Source organism: Rana temporaria, chromosome 3, assembly GCF_905171775.1.
Source record: "Rana temporaria chromosome 3, aRanTem1.1, whole genome shotgun sequence".
Lineage (NCBI taxonomy): Eukaryota > Metazoa > Chordata > Amphibia > Anura > Ranidae > Rana > Rana temporaria.
Genome location: NC_053491.1, coordinates 428,734,497 through 428,759,104, shown reverse-complemented (window position 1 = coordinate 428,759,104; position 24,608 = coordinate 428,734,497). Strand labels below are relative to the sequence as shown.

Below are 24,608 nucleotides of genomic sequence, written 5' to 3'. Positions count from 1 at the left end.
TTATAACACCAAACTTTCACCCAAGACCAGGTGGACAGGAGTGTCTGCAAAACCATCTTTCTATCTATGGGAAGTTCCTTTGAGTCTTAAATCTTCTATTTGCGGTTAGCTCCCCCAGAGACTGATATCACAGTGCAATGTTCTTTGTAAAATGTTGCAGAGCAGGTGTAGTGACTTAGATAAGACACTAATAAATGAGGTCCATTGTGTATAGATAATTGAAATTAGATGACTTTGACGTGTTGTATTGGGTACTATGGGCCAGATTCACAAAAGAGATACCGGAGTATCTACTGATACTCCGGCGTATTTTCAAATTTGCTGCGTCGTATCTTAATTTGTGATTCACAAACAAGATACGACGGCTTTTGGCTAAGATCCGACAGGCTTACGGCTTCGTACGCCTTCGGATCTTAGGCTGCAATACTTTGGCCGCCGCTGGGTGGAGTTTGCGTCATTTTCCAGCGTCGGGTATGCAAATTCGCTTTTACGGCGATCCACGAAGCTACTCGCGTGTGTTACGTCGTCGCAAGTCGTTTTTTCCCGTCGCAAAGTTAAGGCTGCTTTTTCATGCCTTAAAGCGGAGCTCCACCCGATTTTTAAGTCATTTGTAATATTTCTAATACTAAAAAACAATACCGAAATGGATATTTAAGTTTAATAAATATGTACATTACCTGAGTTCTTCGTTTGCCTTCCGGTCTGGAGCCTTCGGGTTTTCCTCGGGTTATTCTTATTTCCTGTCCCACGCTGCGTCTTCTGGGAGCTTGTTTCATAGCTCCCTCGTTGTCCTATTCTGGCCTAGACGAAACATCGCGTGATTTCGCGGGCCATTGCTATGGCAACACAGACGCTGACGCCCATGGCCTGTGCTGCGTGTGCGCATGCGCGAGATCGAGCGGTGGATGCTGGGAACACAGCATCACCGCAACCAGGAAGTCCCTGCCCGTATCGAATGCCCACACTACAAATGGCAACGGAAGGAATATAAGTCTTTCTTCAGCACACAAAGGGAGCGGAGCGGACGTTAGAGCGGAGAGAAGTAAGTTAATTTAACCCCTGCAATTAGCTATGTAACTAGACAAAAAAAAAAAAAACGTAATTGCGTGGGAGATCCGCTTTAACTTTACACCAGCCATGTTAAAGTATGGCCGTCGTTCCCGCGTCGAATTTAAGAAAAAAAAATTTGGCGTAAGTACGTTACACACGTCGCCATTCACAAACACGTTGGGGCGCCGTAATTTCGCGCAAAGCACGGCGGGAAAATTGCGAATGGAGCATGCGCAGAACGTCCGGTGCGGGAGCGTGCCTAATTTAAATGGTACACGCCCCATTTGAATTGGGCGGGCTTGCGCCGGACGGCTTTACGTTACACCGCCGTAAGTTTACACGCAAGTGCTTGGTGAATCAGGCACTTGCGCTGAAAACTTGCGGCGCTGTAACGTAAACGGGTTACGTTACGCCGCCGCATTTGTACCTGAATCTGGCCCTCTATATTCAGTACATATGCATCATTAATACAGCTTTCTTTACTTTTTTTTTTTAGGGCTTGATTTCTCATCTTCAGCTGTAAATTCAGCATTTAAGGACTTGCCAGGTAAGACTCTAGCATAAATCTTAAAGTGACACTAAGTAAGCAATATCCTTTCTACTACCATAATCCATACACATCCACTACTTTATGGCCCTGTAATCTATTTTTCATTAAATAATTTCTTACTGTGTTTTTCTGAATCCTTGTAACATCCTTTGTGAGCTGATGAACCTCTCCCTTTTACTCTTACTGCTGTTTGTTTAGAAGGAGCAGTACTCATTAGTTACAGTCATGTACACTGCTCTATGCATACTACAAGTCCCATAGTCCATTTGGCAAGCAAGAGATGGTGGCCACGTTCTCACATACAGTAGGACTATGAAGAATAAATAAGAACAAAGCAGCAAAAAAAAGAACGTGGAGATTTGAGGTAGGCTGAGAACAATAGATGGTACTTTTTTGAGTTAAGAATAGTTACTTGAATAGAATTTCTTTTTATACCAGAATTAAGTGTCACTTTAAAGTGGTTGTAAACACCTACAAACTACTTTAACCTACATGTAAGCCTAGATTAAGGCTTACCTGTAGGTGCAATAAATATCTCCTAAACCTACACGGTTTAGGAGATATTTGCAGAAAAGAAAAGACTGCATGCGCCGTAGACAACGGTGCAGGCGCACTGACACTGAGCATGCCGTTAGTGAAGGCGATCGTGCCGTCACTGACGTCATTGCAGCTCTGGCCAATCACAGCGCCGGAGCCGCGATACCCGGGAGTCACTCGGGTATCATGGCGGCGGAGGAGAGGAACGAAAGTCGCTTTGGGGGCTTCGATCTCAGGTACTATGCATACTAGCTCATTATGCCTTTCTCTTGCAGTTTTTTTTTTTTAAATACATTTTTAGATGGTTTACTTTAAAGGGGTTGTAAACCCTCATTTAAAAAATAAAATTAAAATAACAAACATATCTATACTTACCAGCTCTGTGCAATAGTTTTGCACAGAGCAGCCCTGATCCTCTTCTTCTAGTGTGCCTTGCCGGCGCTCCCGGCCCCTCCTCTTCATCGGGTGCCCCAACAAAAAGCCGATTTCCCTAGAGTCACCTGTGCAGACTCGTTCCCGGGTCCCACTGCTGCATCCATTGACACAGACAGCAAGACTCAGCCCTGCCCCCTGCTCCCATCTCACTGGATTTGATTGGCAGCAATGAGAGCCAATGGCTCCTGCTGCTATCAATCTGTCCAATGAGGAGAGAGACAGCGGCAGGAGCCACTGCACTCATGCACATTGCTAGATCGGATCGGGCTCAGGTAAGAAAAAGGGGGGGGGGTTTGGGGGAGCTGAAGTACTGAAGGATTTTCACCTAACTGCATAGAATGCAATAAGGTGAAAAACATTAAGGTTTCCCCCCCACAGGAGCTACTTGGTAATTCGGGTTCTCTGTTCTGCACCTCAACTCCAAGAACACCCTAAGCCCCACTGACACACCTGGTTGAGTGAATGTCACTGCAAGCACTTATAGAAACATGAGCACAGATCGCTTTAATTTGGCTGTGAATTAGTATCAGTATAGCTTAGAATAAATGATGGTATGAGCATAAATAAGCACACACACAGGATAGATTTGAACACAGTCTGCTAGACAATGCAATCTATTTGCCAAAGTAACTTTGAATGGAATTCTGTACCACTAAACTCGGATTAGTTTATGAAATACTCGGATTAGTTTATGAAATAACAACAATAAACAGTGCATATAAGCATTAACTGCAATGTGAATACTATACTATACTACTATACTATAATCAGTCTGGAGTGCACTCTATGAGAATGGCTATAATATGGTGCAATGTCCCCTCAGAGGTACCTCTTAGCATAAGAAAATGGAGGAGGTCTGTGTCACAAGTGTAAAGGGACAGTCTTTAGTCCTAACTCCTTAACTGGCTAGTTCTGGGGTCCCAGTTGTACCGTTGGTGCCCATGAGACTAGTTTCAGTCAAGCCTGCAGGCAGCTATAAAACTATTAGATGGCTGTATGATCAGTTCCTAAATGGCTCAGTCTCTCTGGCAGCAGATAGTAAATCCCCACAGCAGCAGCTCACCAGTCACAGTGATATTGCAGCTCACCATCCGGTTACACACAGTGGCAAGTACATTTTTTGCTCTCCACCCAAGTGATTCTAACTGTCGTCACTCCCGAGCTCAACACTCTAGATCTGTTTTAGGCCACCTTTATGCAGCAGTGGTGGTGTGCACTGGACAGCTATGTGCACTCTCCAGTCTCCCTCATGGCAAGAGGAAGCGGTGTCCTCTGCAGTCTGAGAAATGCAGCTCTTTCCCCTCCTCCTGGCAATCTTCCTCTGAGAAATGCAGTTCAAAAGCTCTTTGTGGATCTGCCCCATAGTGTGTAGCTGCTGCTCCAGGTTGGTGTATAAACACAGTAGAAACATGAAGATCTGCATGGAGTAAGTAAAGAGAAGAGATGTTGAGGATTTTGGCTGATGGAGATCTATCCCCATCTATTCTATCAGGATCTGTTTGGATTGTTACACATTTTGGGTCAGTGAATTACTAATCCCTACATTTAATCTCTTTGTCTATAAGATGTACCAATCAGTAAAAGGAATCAAGGACCAGGATGGATGAAATTAGTCTTGGTGATGTGCCTCATTCTCATATTCTTGATGGTCATACTTATAACCAGCATTATGTTAATCTATTGTGAGTATTGTTCTTGTTTACAGATTTTATTTTTATGGTGAACTTCTACTTTAAGTAATGCCTGTACATATGCAAGGATGATTATATACACACTTACTAAATAAGGTTAATAACAATGACTCAGCTGACTTATATACCTGTACTTCAGATGGAGTAATGAATGTGTACTTCGGTCCCTGAAAAAACATATCTTCCTACCAAAAAATATATAGTGAAGAATTACAAACTGCAATGGACCTGCATTTGTGTGTAGCACTACCCCCGAAGGAGCTGCTGGTTAAATTTTGGGTTTGCACGTTACCTTTATAGCTTTGTTGTCAGGGTGCGAAAGTCCATAAGAAATGCAATGTCCAGACAGATGTAAAACCTTCAACAGTTGGGTTTTATTTTTACTGCAGGGTAACTTGAAATAGAGAAAGTAGAAGGGAGGAGAAGAGCAAGGGAAGGTTTAGGCACACAGTACAGAATGCTCAAAAATAGTCAATCAGACAGTCTCCACTCTCAGCTATTGAGTGGGTATTGCTCACCCGGATAGTCCCCTCTCACATGGCCTAGCAGCCGGGGTGATGCACGAACTAATGTCCAGACGGTCTCTGCCACAGACCTCTTGGAATGAACTTGGTCTCTGCCACAGACCCTTTGGATGAGCTTGGAGGTGTCCAGGAATCCTCTGCCACAGGATTATAAAGTCCCGAACCTCCAACCATGTTGTAGAAGAGCCTTTAAGCCAGAACTGGCAAACTGCAGGGCTTCAATGTGGTGGATCCCTCCTTAATTCGGTCACCAGGCCTCACCCGAGACGCCAGCACTTTGCCGGTCTCCTCCAGGGCAGGTCCTCCCCCGGTTTCCTTCATTAAGGCAGCTTCCTCCCTTGTGGACAGACAGCTTGGGATCCCCATTTAGGATTGCAGGCCCCAGCCAGCATAGCTGTGCTTACTAAACAGCGCACACACACGCACTTCGCGCCAGGAGAGCCACGAGGCGAAGGACCCGGCAAAATGGCGTCTGCCCCTTAAGTTCCCCTCCCCAGCATGCACAGCGGGGTCACCACTCCCACTGTACCGCTCCCGAGAAAGGACACCCAATACACCATGGTACACCTGCATTCCAACATAAGGCAGAGATGGCAACACCACTTGCAGGCAACAAGGGAAACTACCAAGCAGTACCACAGCCAGAACAGAGGCAGATTTGAGTTAATCAAATAGGTCTGGACTTCCTTTAAATTTGAAATAGCGCCCCCTAGATATGGGGTGGGCGATAAATGTGCAATGGTGATTGGATATTAACAACAGGTTTATCTGAAAATGGATACAGGCATACATCGTGTGAACTAATTGATTTGAATATATATATTATGATTTCATTTTAGATCCCAGTATCTCCAATCAACTGTCAGACATTAAACAGAATGGTAAGTAGCACTACAGTGTCATATACAGTGTCCACTTGACCCTCCCCTCTAGATTGTAAGCTCTAACGAGCAGAGCCCTCTGATCCCTCCTGTATTGATTTGTATTGTAACTGTACTGTCTTCCCCCATGTTGTAAAGCGCTGCACAAACTGTTGGCGCTATATAAATCCTGTATTACAATAATAATAATAATAGTAATAATAATAATAATAATAATAATAATAATAATATACAAACCACAAAGCAATTATATAAGATTCTAAGGCAAAATCTAGGCAGATTTAAAAAAAATAGTGATTTATCTTATCTCAGCTGTTCAGCAGTCAAACTAGCTGATGTAGTGCTACCCCCATAGGAGCTGCTGTAGATTCAACAGGCTCTTTATCAAGTGCAGAGGTTGATCATTTAAATGATCCCTTCCTAAGCTCTAGAAACTTCTTCTAGAGGCAGGGGGAAGCAATCAAACTCCCAGCCTTTAAAGCCCTGAACAGACCAGACCAACAATCACTGCTCCTCTGACTACAGAAGAAGCCAAAAATGTAATTTACTTAGTAGCCTAACTAGGAGGATGTTACATCAATATAATATGAAGATAACTTAAAGTGGATGTAAACCCGATTTTTTTTTTAATGTCACAATGTAGAGTATAAGATTTCCTATAATCTGTGCCCAGTCTTTGCCACAAAGAGTTAATCCAGCTCTGAGCAATCCTCTTTTATTGTTCAGTGAAATGAAACGGATTTACAGAGAAAAACCTTGGTCTGTTCCGCCCCATTGCTATGAGTGACAGATTATTTACATATCTCATGCACTAGCTTCAGACAGGCATTTTTTTTAATTCCCACCCCCACTCCTTTTCTGAAGTCATGTGGTTACTTTTCTGGATTTTGACTGGATGTTAGTGATCATAGCGGAATTCAGTGTAAGTAATACACAGGACAAAATGCATGTTGACAAGGGGAGTGTAGACTGACATCACGACTCCACCCACCGAGCTCCAGACAACAGACCCACCCACAGAATCTGCAGTTTTTCAGTTCTTATAACAGACAGAGGGGAAACATTTGACAGGTAAGGATACATGCAGGAGACATCTATATCCTTATAGATCAGCACTATGGCAGTAGTTTAGAAAGGATGAGAGTGAGTTTACATTAAGAGGTAGAAAATGCAAATCTGATTGATACATTGAATTCAATTCAATGTAGCATGGTTTTGGGTGTTTTTGTATTTCTAACTTCTTTCTGACCTGCTTCTGGCTTCCATTTGCTTGCATTATCTTTAATTTTGCTTTTTGCTTTCCAAATGCTTCCAAAAGCAAGTTGGAAGCAAAAGTAGAAATCAAATGCAGGAGCAAAGCATTAAGGTGTCATTACATAATGTTTCTGTATCAGGGCTCAATGGAGCGTGTGTGCATGTTTCTCAGGCCTTATGAATTAATATGACTAGCTAGCATTTTAAAGGTTTGTGAACTTTTTTGTATTGTGATTTTATAGTGTCTGAAATTGAGGTGACAGCCAGGATAGAAATGGATATCGGAGCTGAAAACCTGAGACGAGTGAATGAAACATTTGGTAAGCAAATTAATAATATATTTCACACTCCTGTATATATATTTACAGTAATACCCTGGATTACGAAGATAGTTCATTCCATGCTTGTAATCCAAAGCACTCGTATATCAAAGCGAGTTTCCCCATAGGAAATAATGGATACTCGGATAATCCATTCCACAGCCACTGCTTGTCTATGCAGTACCGCATGTGGCCAGAGGTGTGGGGCGCCAGAGACATTTGGAAACGCTTGGAGACCAGTCGGACATGCTCGGAAACACTCGGGAATGGAGTGTTTCCCAGCATCTCCGAGTGTCTCTGAGCGTCACCGGCACCCCCGCACCTCTGGCCAAATGTGGTACTGCACACCCCAGCGGCTTGAATCCTGCTCGTCTTGTGAAACAAAGCTCACAAAGCGAGTCAGATTAAAAATAAAATAAAAGAACTCGTATTGTGAAACGCTCGTAAACCATGTTACTCACAATCCGAGGTTCCACTGTATTTTTTTTAATCATTAAGACAGGTATTGAGGTTTTAAGAAATTTTAAATTCTGCCAGCTACGCTGACACAGTGGAAGGTGTCACCCCCACTTATGCACATTCTTTTTGCTGGTGGGGATCGAGCCCCATCAAGTACGTAGAATTTGGGGTTAGACAGAATTTATATATCTGTTTACAGTAATGTAATAATCTAAATATTATTTTTTTGTTCAGGAAACAAAATAAACAGCCTTGAAAAGGAAATCCTGTCCATTAAAAGATTTGTGGGTAAGAAAACAGACATTTTTATAACTGCTTTTAAAAAATCCATACCTGTGTTCTTTCTGATATAACCGATTGAAATCCAGAATTTAAGTAGGGGATTAGAAATGAGAAATTACTGTATTTTTTGGCGCATAACACTCACTTTTTTACCCTGAAAATAGAGGGTAAACTGTACCTGTGTGCTATACGCAGGGGGCTGTGGAAAGTTTTTTTCCTGAAACTTTCCTCTTAAAGTTAGGGTGCGTGTTATACGCCTGTGCGTGTTAATTTCTAGTTGCAGAATTTGCGGGCACCAGGGAGTCTGAGCGTGGGCTGCTGGGGGCCTCGGTGTGTGGGTGGGCGGCGAGGCGGCAAGTGAGAGTCAGAGAGTGGGTGGTCAGCTGGTCAGCTCTGTGGGTGAGCAGGCGGCTGGCCAATTAACAAGCCGGCAGCCGGGGGAGCAGAGAGATGACATCACCTGTCACCGCCCAGCGCCCACCCTGCATCCCTGCTGAAACTTCCACCCTCACTGTGCAGGCAGCAGAGAGATTACATCATCTCTCTGCTGCCTGATTCTGAGAAGCAAAACACCACCTTAGCATGTGACAATCCGCAAGGTGAGGTGGCAAGTGACAATCTGCATCTGGTGGCAGGCAAGTGGCATTCCAAAACTTGTGGCAGGTGATGTGGCAAGTGACAATCCGCAACATGTGGCAGGTGACGTGGCAAGTGACAATCTGCAACTTGTGGCAGATGTGACAATCCGCAACTTGTGGCAGGTGACGTGGCAAGTGACAATCCACATGTGGCTGGTGATGTGGCAAGTGACAATCCGCAACATATGGCAAGTGACAACCCGCAACATGTGGCAGGTGATGTGGCAAGTGACTTTCTATAACTTTCTATAAATGTGCCTTGATACAGCACTTTGGGAACATCCAACTTCTTTTGTAATTACCTTTTGAGGCTTTCCCTCCTTATGGAGGGTGTAAATAATGGTTTTCTGCACAAATGTCAGGACAGCAGTCTTTCCCATGATTGTGATTCCTACTGAACCAGACTGAGAGACTTGAATCTGATGCAGGTGTTATGGCTTAATTAGCTGATTAGAGTGGGACACTTTGGGCCAGATCCTCAAAAGAGATACTCCGACTTAACTGCTGTTCAGTCTGTGTGTAACTTTGGAAACGATCCTCAAAAGGCTTTTTCCAAAGTTAGACAGAAGATCCGGCATGTGTAATTGAATTACACTGCCGAATCTTAGGATGCAGTACCGCATCCGCCGCTGGGGGCATTTCGAGTCGAAATGCCGTTGCTAGTATGCAAATTAGCACTTAAGGCGATCCACAAAGCTTTCTAGCTTCCTTTTTGCGCCGTAAGTGTTATTTTGCAAGTGTAAAATTAGGGCTGGTTCTACAAAGTGTAAACTAGTCACACCTTGTAAAAGCCCATTCCAGCGACGGCATTTGGTATGCTTTCCCGAGGGAGAACTCCACGGCAATTTGTAAAAAACAAAACCGGCATGAGTTCCCCCCCAGGAGCATACCAGGCCCTTAGGTCTGGTATGGGTTGTAAGGGGACCCCCCCTACGCCGAAAAATCGACGTAGGGGTCCCCCTACAATCCATACCAGACCCGTATCCAAAGCACGCTACCCGGCCGGCCAGGAATGGGAGTGGGGACGAGCGAGCGCCCCCCCCCTCCTGAGCCGTGCCAGGCCGCATGCCCTCAACATGGGGGGGTTGGGTGCTCTGCGGCAGGGGGGCGCACTGCGGGCCCCCCCACCCCAGAGCACCCTGTCCCCATGTTGATGAGGACAGGACCTCTTCCCGACAACCCTTGCCATTGGTTGTCGGGGTCTGCGGGCGGAGGCTTATCGGAATCTGGGAGTCCCCTTTAATAAGGGGGCCCCCAGATACCGGCCCCCCCACCCTAAGTGAATGGATATGGGGTACATCGTACCCCTATCCATTCACCTGGAGGCAAAAAGTAAAAGTTAATAAACACACAACACAAGGCTTTTTAAAATATTTTATTATTCTGCTCCGGACGCCCCCCCTGTCTTCGTTATTAGCTCAATTACCAGGGGGGGCTTCTTCTTCCGCTCTCCGGGGGTCTTCTCCGCTCTCCGGGGGGGGTTTCTTCTTCCGCTCTCCGGGGGGGGGCTTCTCCGGACTCCGGGGGGCTTCTTCCATCTTCTCCCCTCTTCCGCTCTTGACTCGGCGAACCCCGGTTCTTCTGCAGCTCTCCGGTGCCTTCTTCTTCAGCGCTGGCTGCCTGCTATGTTTGTGTGTTAGCTCGATTTCAAACAGGCAGCCAGCGCGGTCTTCTGTGGCGTCAGGGTCTTCTCTTCCTTTCTTCCGATGTTGCCTCGTCGCCTGTTGTCGCTGTAATGATGGAAGCGCGCCTTGCATCCCATTTATATAGGCATCACCGTCCCATCATGCTCCGGCAGGTACCCACGTGGTGGGTGCCTACCCACGTGCACCCACCACGTGGGTACCTACCGGAGCATGATCCTCAAAACTCGGCGTAACGTAACTTCGCGCATGCGCAGTACGGCCGGCGTGGGAGCGCGCCTCATTTAAATGGGACTCGCCCCATTTGAATAGGAACGCCTTGCGCCGGCGGAATTTTAGTTACACAGCCTGAAATTTCTAGATAAGTGCTTTGTGGATCAGGCACTTAGGTAGAAACTTTAAGGCAGTGTAACTTAAATTGGATTTTTTAAGTTACGTCAGGTTTTTGTGGATCTGGCCCTTTGAGCCTAGAATATTGCACCTTTTCACAATATTCAAATTTTCTGAGATTGTGGATTTGGGGTTTTCATGAGCCATAATCATCACAATTATGACAAATCACGGCTTGAACGATATTGCTTTGTATGTAATGAGTCTATCTCATATATTAGTTTCACCTTTTAAGTTGCATTAGTAAAATAAATGAACTTTTGCACGATATTCAAATTTTTCGAGTTTCACTTGTATGCAATTTGATAAACAAAACATATACCATATTTATCGGCGTATACCACGCACTTTTTTCCCTTAAAATCAGGGGAAATCGTGGGTGCGCGATATACGCCAATACCCGCTTCCCGCACTGTGTTTGAATGCCGTCGCCGACATATACCGAGCGCAGTACACTCAGGTACACTCGGCCAGGCTCGGCTCTGCTCGCGGTCACGCCCTGTGCCGCCTCCTGGCCTTTATGCGAGAGGAGCCGAGCATGGCCGAGCGTGTCCGAGTGTACTGCGCTCGTTATATGTCGGCGGCGGCATTCAAACACAGCGCGGGAAGCGGGGATCGGCTCAAAAACAGCGCGGGAGAAGCGGGGAGGACACCACCAAGGCCGCAGGAGGACGCCGGGACCGGACAAGGCCGCCGATGGACGCCGGGCAAGACACCGACGAGGGGCATTCAAACTGTATTTTCTTTTTTTTCCCTTCTAGGTTGGGGGTGCGCGCTATACGCCGGTGCGCGCTATAGGAAGATAAATACGGTACATGTCCTGCACCAAGCCATTTGCAATTTAAGCAACTAAAAAAATAACCAAATGTCCAGTGACCACGACCACATGCATTTGGTGTATCCACATCTTGTGGTTGGTATCCAAAATTAGGTGGTCAAGTGAAAAATGTATACCAATTTATAATATGTTTGCTTCTTAGCTCATAGGGTCAATGATGCTCTCTCTTTGGTAATATGCCATTTAGATTAAATCTTAAGGGTACCCATATCCCTTACCTTTCTGCTTGTCTTCTGTAAAGGTCTCTGCACCTCCTGTCCACCAGACTGGAACATCTTGGGCTCCACTTGTTATTATTTCTCCAAATCCCACAAGAAATGGGAGGAGTCAAGAAAAGATTGCATCAAGCGTGGCTCTACTCTTCTTATCTTGAAAAGCAAGAAAGAACTGGTAAGAGATTATCAATCTAGGTGAATATTTCTTAAATGTTCCTGGGTCGGCACACATCCTGCAGCCATTATGAGGGTTCCCGCTCTCCCTATTATACTGTATATTTTTTAATTGATAGTATATATTGAAAAAGGAAACAGTAGGAACAAGAACAAATGAATGGGTGGCAGGAACACCCAAAACTCCCAGGTTAACGGGGACAGAGTCAGGAATTTTGTCAGGAAAATCCTGCTGTTAAAGGAGCCAAATATAAGAAGCTAGGGCTGACCATTTATATGTAGTATATAATAGTGTGATCTGATCCTTTAAAACAGTAAAATCAGTTCATAACCCCAATGGTAATTAGTAGGGGCACAAAAAAGGCTACTTCGAGAAGTAACCAGGGTATCAGGAATCAAGTACTCACAGAGACCGAACTGCCGAGGGTGGTTCACCTTTACGACCAAGCGCGCCCGCCCACTGAGTTTTGGAACAGGTGGCGGAAGCACGAGGCGGTACTGGTGCCAGTGGAGAAGCGTTGACCGGTGACGGTTGTAGATGACAGGTGCTTCTGGGTGACTGCAGACGGAAACAGGAACAAACGATACTGAAGCCGGATAACCGGTACTGAAAGAGTCCAAGAAACAAACTGGAAAGTCCGGGGTGCAAGCCAAGGTTCGGGGAGCAGAGAAGACAGCAGATCCGGGTCACAATACAAGAGGTTCAAGGGTCAGAAGAGTTCAATAGAGTGGTGAAGCAATCCGAGGTCAGGTTCCAGGTGAGAGGTGAGTCGAACGGAATTCCAACAGGAAATGGTTTCCAGAGACACAGGTTCAGGAAGTAGCTGACGATAAACCAGCAACCTGTCTACTGACAGGAGCTGGTTTAAATAGGGCGGTCACGCTGGTGATTGGCCCTGAGAGGTCACATGCGTATGCGCACACGCCTAAAGTGCCCAGTTAGCCGCCGGGAAGCCAATCTACTACGCTGGTGTGTTAAAGGAGGAAGTACAGCGCTTTGGCCCTGACAGTGCCCCCCCCCAAGGGGCGGACTCCGGACGCCTAAACTGGCCATCAACTCCGGATGCTCCTGGTGAAAAACACGAATTAGCCGAGGGGCATGCACATTTCTTGAAGGTTCCCATGAGTTGTCTTCTGGAGGGTAGCCCCTCCATTTGATCAGGTATTGGAGTTGTCTCCCCTTTTTTCTACAGCTCAAAATGGCCTCGACCTCAAACTCCTCTTCTCCATCAATCTCCACTGGTGGTGCAGGAAGAGCTGCCCTTCCCTGAAAAGGGTCGGGGATGGTAGGTTTTAGGAGGGAGGCATGAAAAACCAGGTGGATTCTATAAGAGTTGGGTAATGAAAGTTCAAAAGCTACTTCGTTGATCTTGCGTTTGATTCTAAACGGGCCAATGAATCTCGGACCTAGCTTCCGGGCAGGAACTGGCAACTTCAAATTAGCCGCGGAGAGCCAGACCTCTTCCCCAATTTCAAAAGAGGGACAGTCCTTCCTTCCCCTATCATAGAATTTCTTATAATCCTCTTGGGCTTGCTGCATTACATCCCTGAGTTTCCGAAAGTTAGACTGTAAGGTGGTTATACGTTCCTGGGCAGCTGGGACAGGTATCTCCGGGAGAGGGTCTGGCAGGAAGGCCGGATGAAAACCGCAATTAGCCCAAAAGGGTGTTTGGTTGGTGGTAGTGTGAACAGAATTATTGTAGGCAAACTCCGCGGTGGGCAATAGAGATGACCAATCATCTTGGGAGGCAGAACAAAAACATCTGAGGTATTGTTCAAGAGTTTGGTTCGTCCTTTCCGTTTGCCCGTTGCTTTGCAGGTGGTAGGCCGATGACAAACATGTTTTGACTTCCAGGGATCTGAAAAGCTCTCTCCAAAATTTAGAGGTAAATTGGACCCCTCTGTCTGAGACAATGGTTTTGGGGACCCCGTGAAGCCTAACGATTTCTTTGAAGAAAATTTTCGCCGTTTCGGCAGCAGAAGGGGTTCCAACCATGGGTAGAAAATGTGCCATTTTAGACAGGCGATCCACGACTACCAGGATTGTCGTGAAGCCCTCCGATGGAGGTAAATCTAAGATGAAATCTAGAGCAATATCAGCCCACGGACGTTCTGGAACTGGCAGAGGCTTAAGTAACCCCCAGGTCTTGGTTTTAGGACCCTTGTTGCGTTGACAGATTGCACATGAAGAAATGTAAGTTTTACAGTCTTGTTTCCTTTTTGGCCACCAAAAATAACGGGAAAGTAGTTCAGAGGTCTTCCTTGCCCCAAAATGACCGGCTAACTTACGGTCGTGGAAGGTGCTCAGAACTGATTGCCTGATCTCGGTGGGAACGTAGATCCTGTCTTGAAGCCAAAATAAGCCATCGCGCTCCTTTAGTGATGATGATACTGGGTCCGAGATTTGTCTGGATGCAATTTTGATGGAATTTAACAGATCAGTTTCAGAAACCAAGAGAAAATTCCGGGAAGGCAGGATGGTACTTGGTTCCACTGTGCAAGGAGTCTCTGGGAACATCCTGGAAAGTGCGTCCGCCTTTCCATTTTTCGAACCAGGCCTATAAGTAATATGGAAATTAAATCGTAAAAAAAAAAGAGCCCATCGAGCTTGTCTAGGTCTCAAACGTTTTGCGGAGCGCAAGTACTCGAGATTTTTATGGTCCGTAAAAATTATAATCGGGTGAATTGCTCCTTCTAACAAGTACCTCCACTCCTTGAGGGCAAATTTGATAGCGAGGAGTTCTCTGTCCCCTACGTCATAATTCTTCTCTGGAGTTGTTAGTTTCCTGGAGGCAACGGCCACGGGATGGAGTAGGGACTTTAACCCTTGCCTTTGTGAAAGAATGGCTCCTAGGGCTGTCTCAGAGGCATCCACTTCCAAAGTAAAGGGCAACTTTGGATCAGGGTGCCGTAAGACAGGTGCTGAAGAAAAAATCTTTTTTAGTTTCTCAAAAGCTTCCTGAGCCTCCTGCGACCAGTGAAAATGGCTGCCTTGGTGGGTAAGTTTGGTGATAGGAATCACGATGGCAGAAAACCCGACGATAAATCGCCGGTAGAAATTGGCGAAGCCAATAAACCGCTGCACTGCCTTCTTATCCACTGGTGTTGGCCAGTCTAGGATGGCTTTGATCTTCTGGGGATCCATGGCGACCCCGCCGGTGGAGATGACAAAACCTAGAAACTGTATCGTCGTTCTTTCAAATTCGCATTTTTCGGCTTTCAAAAATAATTTGTGTTTCCTGAGGATAGTAAGAACTTTCTTGACGTGGTGCCTATGAAGCTCAAGAGAAGGGGAAAAAATGAGGATGTCGTCCAGGTATACAACTAAAAAATCGTCCAAATACTCACGAAAGATATCATTGACCAGATGTTGAAAGGTGGCCGGGGCATTGCAGAGCCCGAATGGCATGACGAGATATTCAAAATGACCGAACCGTGACCTGAAGGCGGTCTTCCATTCATCCCCGACTCGGATTCTAACAAGATTGTAGGCACCCCTCAAATCCAATTTGGAAAACACCTGGGCATCTCGAAATCTCTGAAAAAGCTCTGGTATGAGAGGCAACGGGTACCTATTTTTGATGGTGATCCGGTTAAGTTCTCTGTAGTCGATACAGGGTCGTAACGAGCCGTCTTTCTTTTGAACGAAAAAGATACCTGCCCCCGCTGGAGAAGAAGAAGGTCGGATAAAGTTCTTTTGTAAGTTTTCGTCGATGTATTCCTTAAGAGCCGCAAGCTCGGTTTCAGATAACGGGAAGATGCGGCCGAAAGGTATTTCAGAGCCAGGTAAGAGATCAATCGGGCAATCATAAGGCCGATGGGGAGGGAGAGAGTCAGCCTGCTGTTTATCAAAAACGTCTTTAAATTCATGGTAAACAGAGGGGACGTGAGGTGGAAGTTCAGGTGAGGTTACCACAGTTGAACAGGTGGCTACTGTGGGTGCGCAGCAGTTTTGGGCACAAAAGGAAGATGTAAAGTTGACCTCTTTCTTCAGCCAATCGATGCAAGGTTGATGTGTTTGCAACCAGGGGAGTCCTAAAATAATAGGAAAAAGCGGTGAAGGAATGAGATCTAGTCGTAGAAATTCCTGATGACCTGAATCGGTAATGGCTAGAAGAGGCACAGTTTCCTGTGAGACTAGTCCCGATTTAGGAAGAGAGCCATCGGCCAAATGTATTTGCAGGCGTTGATCCTTATTGCGAAGGGGTATGTGGAGTTTAAGGGCTAAATTGGAGTCCAGAAAATTACTGCATGCACCTGAATCAAGGATGGCCGGGAGGCGGATGGTCTTTTCCGGTAGCTGTAAAGAGACGAAGAGTACAAGATGAGTTTGAGAACTATTTGAGACATGAAGGTTGAAAACGGGTTGAATCGGGAACTTACTCGGTCTTATGGGGCAGGTGCGAAGAAAATGACCGGTGGCACCGCAATACAGACACAAGTTATTCTGGCGTCTACGCAGTCTTTCCTCACTGGTGAGAGGGGTTCGAACCAGTTCGAGTTGCATGGGTTCCGGGTCTGGAAGACTGCCGTGTTGAGGAGCCACAGGAGGGGATGCAGCTGGAACTACCCTGGGTGGAACCCAAGCAGGGCGTGAAGTCTGGAAGCGCTCAGTGCGTCGTTCTCGTAAACGTCGGTCCAGCTGGGTGGCGGACTGGATCAAGGCCTCTAACGAAGCGGGAGCCTCGGTTCTTGCCAACTCATCCTTGAGAGTTTCTGAGAGTCCCTGGCGGAATTGGTATTTTAGTGCTGCGTCATTCCAGCCGGTGTCAGCTGACCATTTGCGGAATTCCGCGGTATAATCCTCTACCGGACGCCTCCCCTGGGTTAGATTATGGAGGACGGTCTCAGCAGAAGCCATACACTGCGGGTCATCATATAACTGAGCCATATGATCAAAGAAAGAGTCCAGTGAATCTAGGATCGGACTTCGTTTTTCCATTAGGCTGTGCGCCCAAGCCTGGGGTTCTTCGGACAAGAGGGAAATAACAAATCCAACTTTCACGGCCTCGGAGAAAAAAGTTCTAGGCTGGAGGTCTAAGTATAAAGTACACGCGTTTTTGAACGCCCGGTATTTTCGGCGTTCGCCAGAAAAACGCTCCGGAGGAGGGACCCGAGGTTCCGGGTGGATCAATCCGACAGCTGAACTGGGAATGGACTGTGATGAGGAAGTCCCGACAGCAGATGCAGCAGGTGGGGGTGCTACCCCAGGAGACCCAGTTAACTGTTGTAGACGGCCATCGACTTGGACATATCCCTCCTGAAGTTTCTGCACCGCCTCGGTAAGCGCGGACACCTGCTGGCAAAGTGTCTCGAAAGGTGAACGCACCCTGTCGGTCTCGGACATTTTTTGTTTTCGGCTGGTTTATACTATCAGGAATCAAGTACTCACCGAGACCGAACTGCCGAGGGTGGTTCACCTTTACGACCAAGCGCGCCCGCCCACTGAGTTTTGGAACAGGTAGCGGAAGCACGAGGCGGTACAGGTGCCAGTGGAGAAGCGTTGACCGGTGACGGTTGTAGATGACAGGTGCTTCTGGGTGACTGCAGACGGAAACAGGAACAAACGATACTGAAGCCGGATAACCGGTACTGAAAGAGTCCAAGAAACAAACTGGAAAGTCCGGGGTGCAAGCCAAGGTTCGGGGAGCAGAGAAGACAGCAGATCCGGGTCACAAGCCAAGAGGTTCAAGGGCAGGAGAAACAACAACAGAGTCCAGGTCACAAGCCGAGGTCGGGGTCAGAAGAGTTCAATAGAGTGGTGAAGCAATCCGAGGTCAGGTTCCAGGTGAGAGGTGAGTCGAACGGAATTCCAACAGGAAATGGTTTCCAGAGACACAGGTTCAGGAAGTAGCTGACGATAAACCAGCAACCTGTCTACTGACAGGAGCTGGTTTAAATAGGGCGGTCACACTGGTGATTGGCCCCGAGAGGTCTCATGCGTATGCGCACACGCCTAAAGTGCCCAGTTAGCCGCCGGGAAGCCAATCTACTACGCTGGTGTGTTAAAGGAGGAAGTACAGCGCTTTGGCCCTGACACAGGGTCGGACTTTTAAGGCATGGAAACAGTGGAGAAGTATATATCAAAAGATAAGTATTTGTTGAAAAAAGTACATAATAGAAAGCAGTATTCAAGAATTAAAAATCCTATACAATGATATAAATGATATAAATTGTGAACTGAGCTCTTGTGTGTCTACGCGTTTCACCGTTGGGCTTCTTCAGGACAACGATAAAGGTTCAAAAGGAATGACAAAGAAAGAACAAGTTTTACTATCTTACACAGGATTGAGCCTCATATACGCAATCTGATAGATAGAAAATTGTCACAATATGGGAAAATTCCACACAATTGTAAGGACGGTGTGCAACGCACAGAGGAATCTATTCGGAAAAACAATAATCCAAAATTGAAATCCAATGGTATACAGAATACCACAAATCTGTAAAACACTCTCAGATAACTCCCAACCGCAACATTGGTTCTACTAATGATAATAATAAGCTGAGGTTAGAACAGGGGCAACTTTACCCACACATCAAATCAAACATCGGAGACAATAGCGCTGAAGAGTTCACAATCCAATAGAGGACAGTATCTAGGCCTTATAAGCGCAGGCATGATGTCTAAATGTCCCACCTAGCATACATTGCCAGAAAAGAAGAGATAAACTCTCAAGATAGGTGAAAACACAGGCCCCTGGGAGACAGTGTCCTGCTGTACACAATTCATCTGAGGGCAATCCTGAAAACCTGACCTGTTGGAGCTTCTTGAGGACTGGAGTTAAGAAACACTGGTCTAAGAACTGACACTTCCTGTGAAGAAATACAATTACCACAATCCCTGGGTCTCTCAGTCTAGCTCTGGTGCAGGTGAGAGTTAAAAAGTAATTCGATCTGACATAGATACAAGCAGGCAGAGCAATTAACAGAGGCATCACCATTCTGGAAGAGGTGTATTTGATCACATTAGCACTCCCACATTTGTGATGCAACACAGAGGAAATGGCGAGTCATGGATTGAATAATATGTGATCTAAAACGAGAGGTCATCTGTCTCTTTAGTGAATAGGGACAAGCCAGGTGAATAAATACATGGAGATAGGAGAATCAATCAGCCATGATACCACATACTGTAGACACAACATATGAGTTCATCATTACAAGGTAAGGCCAACAAACAGCACATTGAAAATGATTGCGTTAAAACAATGACCACATTTGAAAATCTACAATTATTATTATTATTATTATTATTATACAGAATGTATATAGCACCAACAATTTATGCAGCACTACACTATAAAAGGACGAGAGTCCAGTTACAATATAATTTAATACAAGAGGGTTAGGAGGACCCTGCTCATGAGAGCTTGCAATCAATGCCTTTAAATTTACATAATCTGTGTCTGTTTTGGAGGAGCAGGCCCATATTTGCAGCCTAAAGAAGCAGATCTAAACAGAACCTGGCAATACTGACACAACCAGTGGGATTGGGTAGGTGACAGTTGCAAGGGTAGATATTTTTTGCAACTTCATTGATGGGTTACAGTGGTGGTCCACCACATGATATAGAGCTATCTCATCTGTCAATTTTATTACCTAATTTAATATATAAGTTCACAGTTATGTGTTTTTTTTTATCTTCTATGATATATTTAACTGTTTATGAAATATTTTCTCCCTTTTCCCCAGGATGTGTTGCTGCCAGCAACCGGTAATAAGAGGTTCTGGATTGGGCTAAGAAAAGTTTCCGGGGCTTGGAAATGGGTGGATGAAACTGTCCCAACATTTACGTGAGTGGTATACTGTAGTTTACATGTAAACATTGTAACGAATACATTTATGCTGTTAGTCCTATATTACCAAAAGTATTGGGACACCTGCCTTTACACGCACATGAACTTTAATGGCATCCCAGTCTTAGATTGCGTACACACGGTCGGTCAAAACCGATTGAAACGGACTGAAGGACCCTTTCATCGGTCCAAACCGACCGTGTGTGGGCCCCATCGGTCAGTTATCCTTCGGGCCAAAAATGTAGAACTTGCTTTAAAATTCAACCGATGGACGCCTAACCGATAGGTCAAAACCGATGGTTAGTACGCAAAAGCATCGGTTAAAAACCCACGCATGCTCAGAATCAAGTCGACGCATGCTTGGAAGCATTGAACTTAATTTTTCTCTGCACGTCGTTGTGTTTTACGTCACCGCGTTGGACTCGATCGTTTTTTTAACTGATGGTGTGTAGGCACATCAGACCATCAGTCAGCTTCATCGGTTAACCGATGACAACGGTCCTTCGGACCGTTCTCATCGGATGGACTGATCGTGTGTACAGGGCTTTAGTCTGTAGGGTTCAATATTGAGTTTGCCCACCCTTTGCAGCTAATATGCCGCGTACACACGATCATTTTTCGGCATGAAAAAAACGTAGTTTTAAAAAAATTTTATTTAAAATCATCGTGTGTGGGCTTCACATCATTTTTCGGGTTCTGAAAAACTACAACAATTTTTTTTCGAACATGCTGCATTTTTTTAACAACGTTTTAAACAATGTCGTTTTTCGGGTTGTAAAAAATGATCGTGTGTGGGCTAAAACGACGTTAAAAACCTGTGCATGCTCAGAAGCAAGTTATGAGACAGGAGCGCTTGTTCTGGTAAAACTACCGTTCATAATGGAGTAAGCACATTCATCACACTGTAACAGACAGAAAAGCGTGAATCCTCTTTTACTAACACGGAATCAGCTAAAGCAGCCCCAAGGGTGCCGTCACCTGCATGGAACTTCCCCTTTATAGTGCCGTCGTACGTGTTGTACTTCGCCGCGCTTTGCTAGAGCATTTTTCAAAAACGATGGTGTGTGGGCAACGTCGTTTTAATGATGAAGTGGGAAAAACTTAGTTTTTTCTACATGCCGAAAAACATCGTTTTTTTCATGCTAAAAAATGATTGTGTGTACACGGCATAAGAGCTTCAACTGTTCTGGGAAGGCTGTCCACAAGGTTTAGGAGTGTGTCTATGGGAATGTTTGACCATTCTTCCAGAAGCGCATTTGTGAGGTCAGGCACTGATGTTGGATGAGAAGGCCTGGCTCACACTCTCCACTCTAAGGCCGGGTACTCACGACCAAACATGTACGATGAAAGCGGTCCGTCGGACCGTTTTCACCGTACATGCCTGCCAGAGGGCTTCTGTACGATGGTTGTACACACCATCGTACAGAAGTCCGTGCGTAAACAATACGCGGAGCGTGTCCGCGTCGTCGCCGCGACGATGACGCGGCGATGACGCGGAGACGTGGGCGGGCCTGCCATTTAAAGGCTTCCACGCATGCGTCAAAGTCATTCGACGCATGCGAGGGACGGCGGGCGCCTGGACATGTACGGTAGGTCTGTACTGACGACCGTACATGTCCGAGCGGGCAGGATTCCAGCGGACGGTTCTAAAACACGTCCAGGAATATTTGCCCGCTGGGAAAAGGCCCGGCGGGCAAATGTTTGCTGGAATTCGGCCCGCTCGCGCCTACACACGACCAAACATGTATGCTGAAACTGGTCCGCGGACCAGTTTCAGCATACATGTTTGGTCGTGTGTACGGGGCCTTATTCATCCCAAAGGTGTTCTATTGGGTTGAGATCAGGACTGTGAAAGCCAGTCAAGTTCCTCAACCCCAAACTTGTTCATCCATGTCTTTATGGACCTTGTTTTGTGCACTGGTCTAGATCATTTGGTGGAGGGGGATTATGGCGTGGGGTTGTTTTTCAGGGGTTGGGCTTGGCCCCTTGGTTCCAGTGACGGGAACACTTAAGGTGTCAGCATAGAAGGACATTTTGGTCAATTTCATGGTCCCATGGAGAAACTTGACTGGCCTGGGCTGAACCTCAACCCAATAGAACACCTTTGGGATGTATTAGAGCAGAGACTGCGAGCCAGGCCTTCTCGTCCAACGCCAGTGCCTGACCTCACAAATGTGCTCCTGGAAGAATGATTGAAGCTGTTATAGCTGCAAAGGGTGGGCCAACCCAATATTGAACCCTACGGACTAAGACTGGGATGCCATTAAAGTTCATGTGCGTGTAAAGGCAGGCATCCCAATACTTTTGGTAATATAGTGTATTTTTATTGTGTGAGCCCAAACTAATAAAGTTTGCATGCACAGTTTTGATAAGCTACTCATTGTAGTTGCTCCCTATTGGATAGCCACAGGTTCTCAAAGATGTACCTGAAAGAGAAGTGCTGTGGCTTTCTGTTTCTTTAAAATAGGCCATTTTGGGCCATGTTCTCGTATAGCGGCGTATCTTTGCGCGGGCGTAACGTATCCGATTTCCGTTACGCCTCCGCAACTTAGACAGGCAAGTGCTGTATTCTCAAAGCACTTGCTCCGTAAGTTGCGGCGGCGTAGCGTAAATCGGCCGGCTTAAGCCCGCCTAATTAAAATTTGGAACAGGGGGGCATGTGTTATGTAAAATAACCATGACCCGACGTGATTGATGTTTTTCACGAATGGCGCATGCGCCGTCCGTGGACATATCCCAGTGTGCATTGCTCCAAATACGCCGCGAGGACATATTGGTTTCAACATGAACGTAAATTACGTCCAGCCCCATTCATGGACGACTTGCACAAACAACGTAAAAATTTTAAATTTCGTTGCGGGCACAACGGCCATACTTAACATTGGTACGCCGCATATACGCCTCATATAGCAGGGGTAACTTTACGCCGGGAAAAGCCTAACGTAAACGGCGTATCTGTACTGTGTCGGCAGGGCGTACATTCGTGAATTTGCGTATCTAGCTGATTTACATATTTCTAAGCGTAAATCAGCGTACACGCCCCTAGCGGCCAGCGTAAATATGCAGTTACGATCCGACGGCGTAAGAGACTTACGCCTGTTGGATCGAATAGAAATCTATGCGTAACTGATTCTAAGAATCAGGCGCATAGATACGACGGCACAACTCAGAGATACGACGGCGTATCTGGAGATACGCCATCGTATCTCCTTTGTGAATCTGGGCCTAAGTTTTTAGATAGAAGGTCATGATTAAAACCCCAATCAGTGTGTGTTTCCTATGGGGAGGTTTTCTCTGTTTCCATATCATGTTTATACTGTTCAAATATTCACTGTGTTCGTTTTCAATAAGAGTTCTGTAGTTTCTCAGGTTGGCAGTAAAAAATGTGCTCCGCCAGTAAATTTCCCATGTTTTGTCAGTAAAAAAATGCTGCAGGAGATTGGCAACCTTGGTTGAGACAAACATCCAGAACATCCAGCATACTGTACATTTCTGTAGAGCTTTGGTCTGGATTTGTATGCTATGCATGGGTTAATCACCATACAAATAACTATAGTTATCCTTTTCTGGACAACTGTACACACTAAGAATTTCTAACAAATTTCATTTTGTCTTCAGAAACTGGAATCCTGGTGAACCAAACAACTATGAATCTCGAGAGCACTATACAGAGATGATAGCAGGGAAATGGAATGACTTGGACAGCCAAAACACCATAGACTACATTTGTGAGAGACTGGCAGACTGCTGAGATACTACTACTATATGCTCATCTGTTACTCCTTCCTCTGAGTTCATTCTCCCAACCATAGGACTCTCATCAGTTACTCTAGCTATTAAAGTTCAAACTTTCAGTTCAAAGTGGAAATAAAGTCGGCAGATACTCATCTCCACCTTCCAGCGATGCGACCCTTAGATCCCTTGCCAGCCGCCCACATAGTTTCCCCAGTCCTTTTCTGGCACTTCAGCCTCCTGATTGTCTGGGAGAGGATGATGTGACTCCAGGATATGCACATGGGAGTCATGCTTTCTGGCACCCCTGCAGTGTGTCGGAAATGTTCACTGAGCTGCACATGCACAGCTCAGTTTTCTTTCAGTAGAGGATTGTGAGCAGAGGTAAGTTTGTCTTATTGCAGAAGAGACACTGCATATCTCTTTTGCGATATAGAGTTGCCTGCCGCAGTGCTGCTACATTTTTTTATTTTAGATTTTAGTTCCACGTTTAATCAGATAAATGCATTCCAGGTGCATCAACACTATAAGGTTCAAATCTTACAGGGCCAGATTCAAATAGAATTGCCTATCTTTAGGCGGGCGTAGCGTATCTCAGATACACTACGCCGCCGTAACTTAGTGAGGCAGGTACCGTATTCACAACGAACTTGCGTCCTAAGTTACGGCGGCGTAGTGTAAATGGGCCGGCGTAAGCCCGCCTAATTCAAATTGTCCAGCAGTGGGCGTGTTGTATTATAATGAGCCTTGACCCCACGTAATTCACGCTCCTAACGAACAGCGCATGCACCGTCCGTGAAGGTATCCCAGTGCGCATGCTCGAAATCGCGTCGCAAATAGTCAATGGTTTTGACGTGAACGTAACTTACGCACAGCCCAATTCGCGTACGACTTACGCAAATGACGTAAACGACGGAAAAATCGACGCTGTCCCGACGTCCATAGTTAACATTGGCTACGCCTCATATAGCAGGGGTAACTTTACGCCGAAAAAAGCCTTACATAAACAACGTAAATCAATGCCCCGGGCGGACGTACGTTTCTGAATCGGCATATCTAGCTCATTTGCATATTCTATGTGTAAATCTACGGAAGCGCCCCTAGCGGCCAGCGTAAATATGCAACCTAAGATACGACGGCGTAGGAGACTTACGCCGCTCGTATCTAGGCCAAATCTATACGTAACTGATTCTATG

General features: G+C 45.9%; 1 protein-coding gene across 1 annotated transcript in view; it reads left to right on the top strand.

Annotated features, from left to right (window-relative positions):
• The window catches only part of LOC120933218 (C-type lectin domain family 17, member A-like), a 39,157-nt gene extending 15,162 nt beyond the window's left edge, over positions 1–23,995 (top strand). Inside the window, exons 6-13 of the mRNA XM_040346305.1 lie at positions 1,547–1,597; positions 4,138–4,254; positions 5,627–5,668; positions 7,165–7,242; positions 7,936–7,989; positions 11,734–11,882; positions 19,577–19,677; positions 23,299–23,995. Of these exons, the coding sequence (XP_040202239.1) occupies positions 1,547–1,597; positions 4,138–4,254; positions 5,627–5,668; positions 7,165–7,242; positions 7,936–7,989; positions 11,734–11,882; positions 19,577–19,677; positions 23,299–23,431 (725 nt within the window). The 3' untranslated portion in view covers positions 23,432–23,995. The remainder of the gene's footprint in view (positions 1–1,546; positions 1,598–4,137; positions 4,255–5,626; positions 5,669–7,164; positions 7,243–7,935; positions 7,990–11,733; positions 11,883–19,576; positions 19,678–23,298) is intronic.
• The last annotated feature ends 613 nt before the right edge of the window (positions 23,996–24,608 follow it).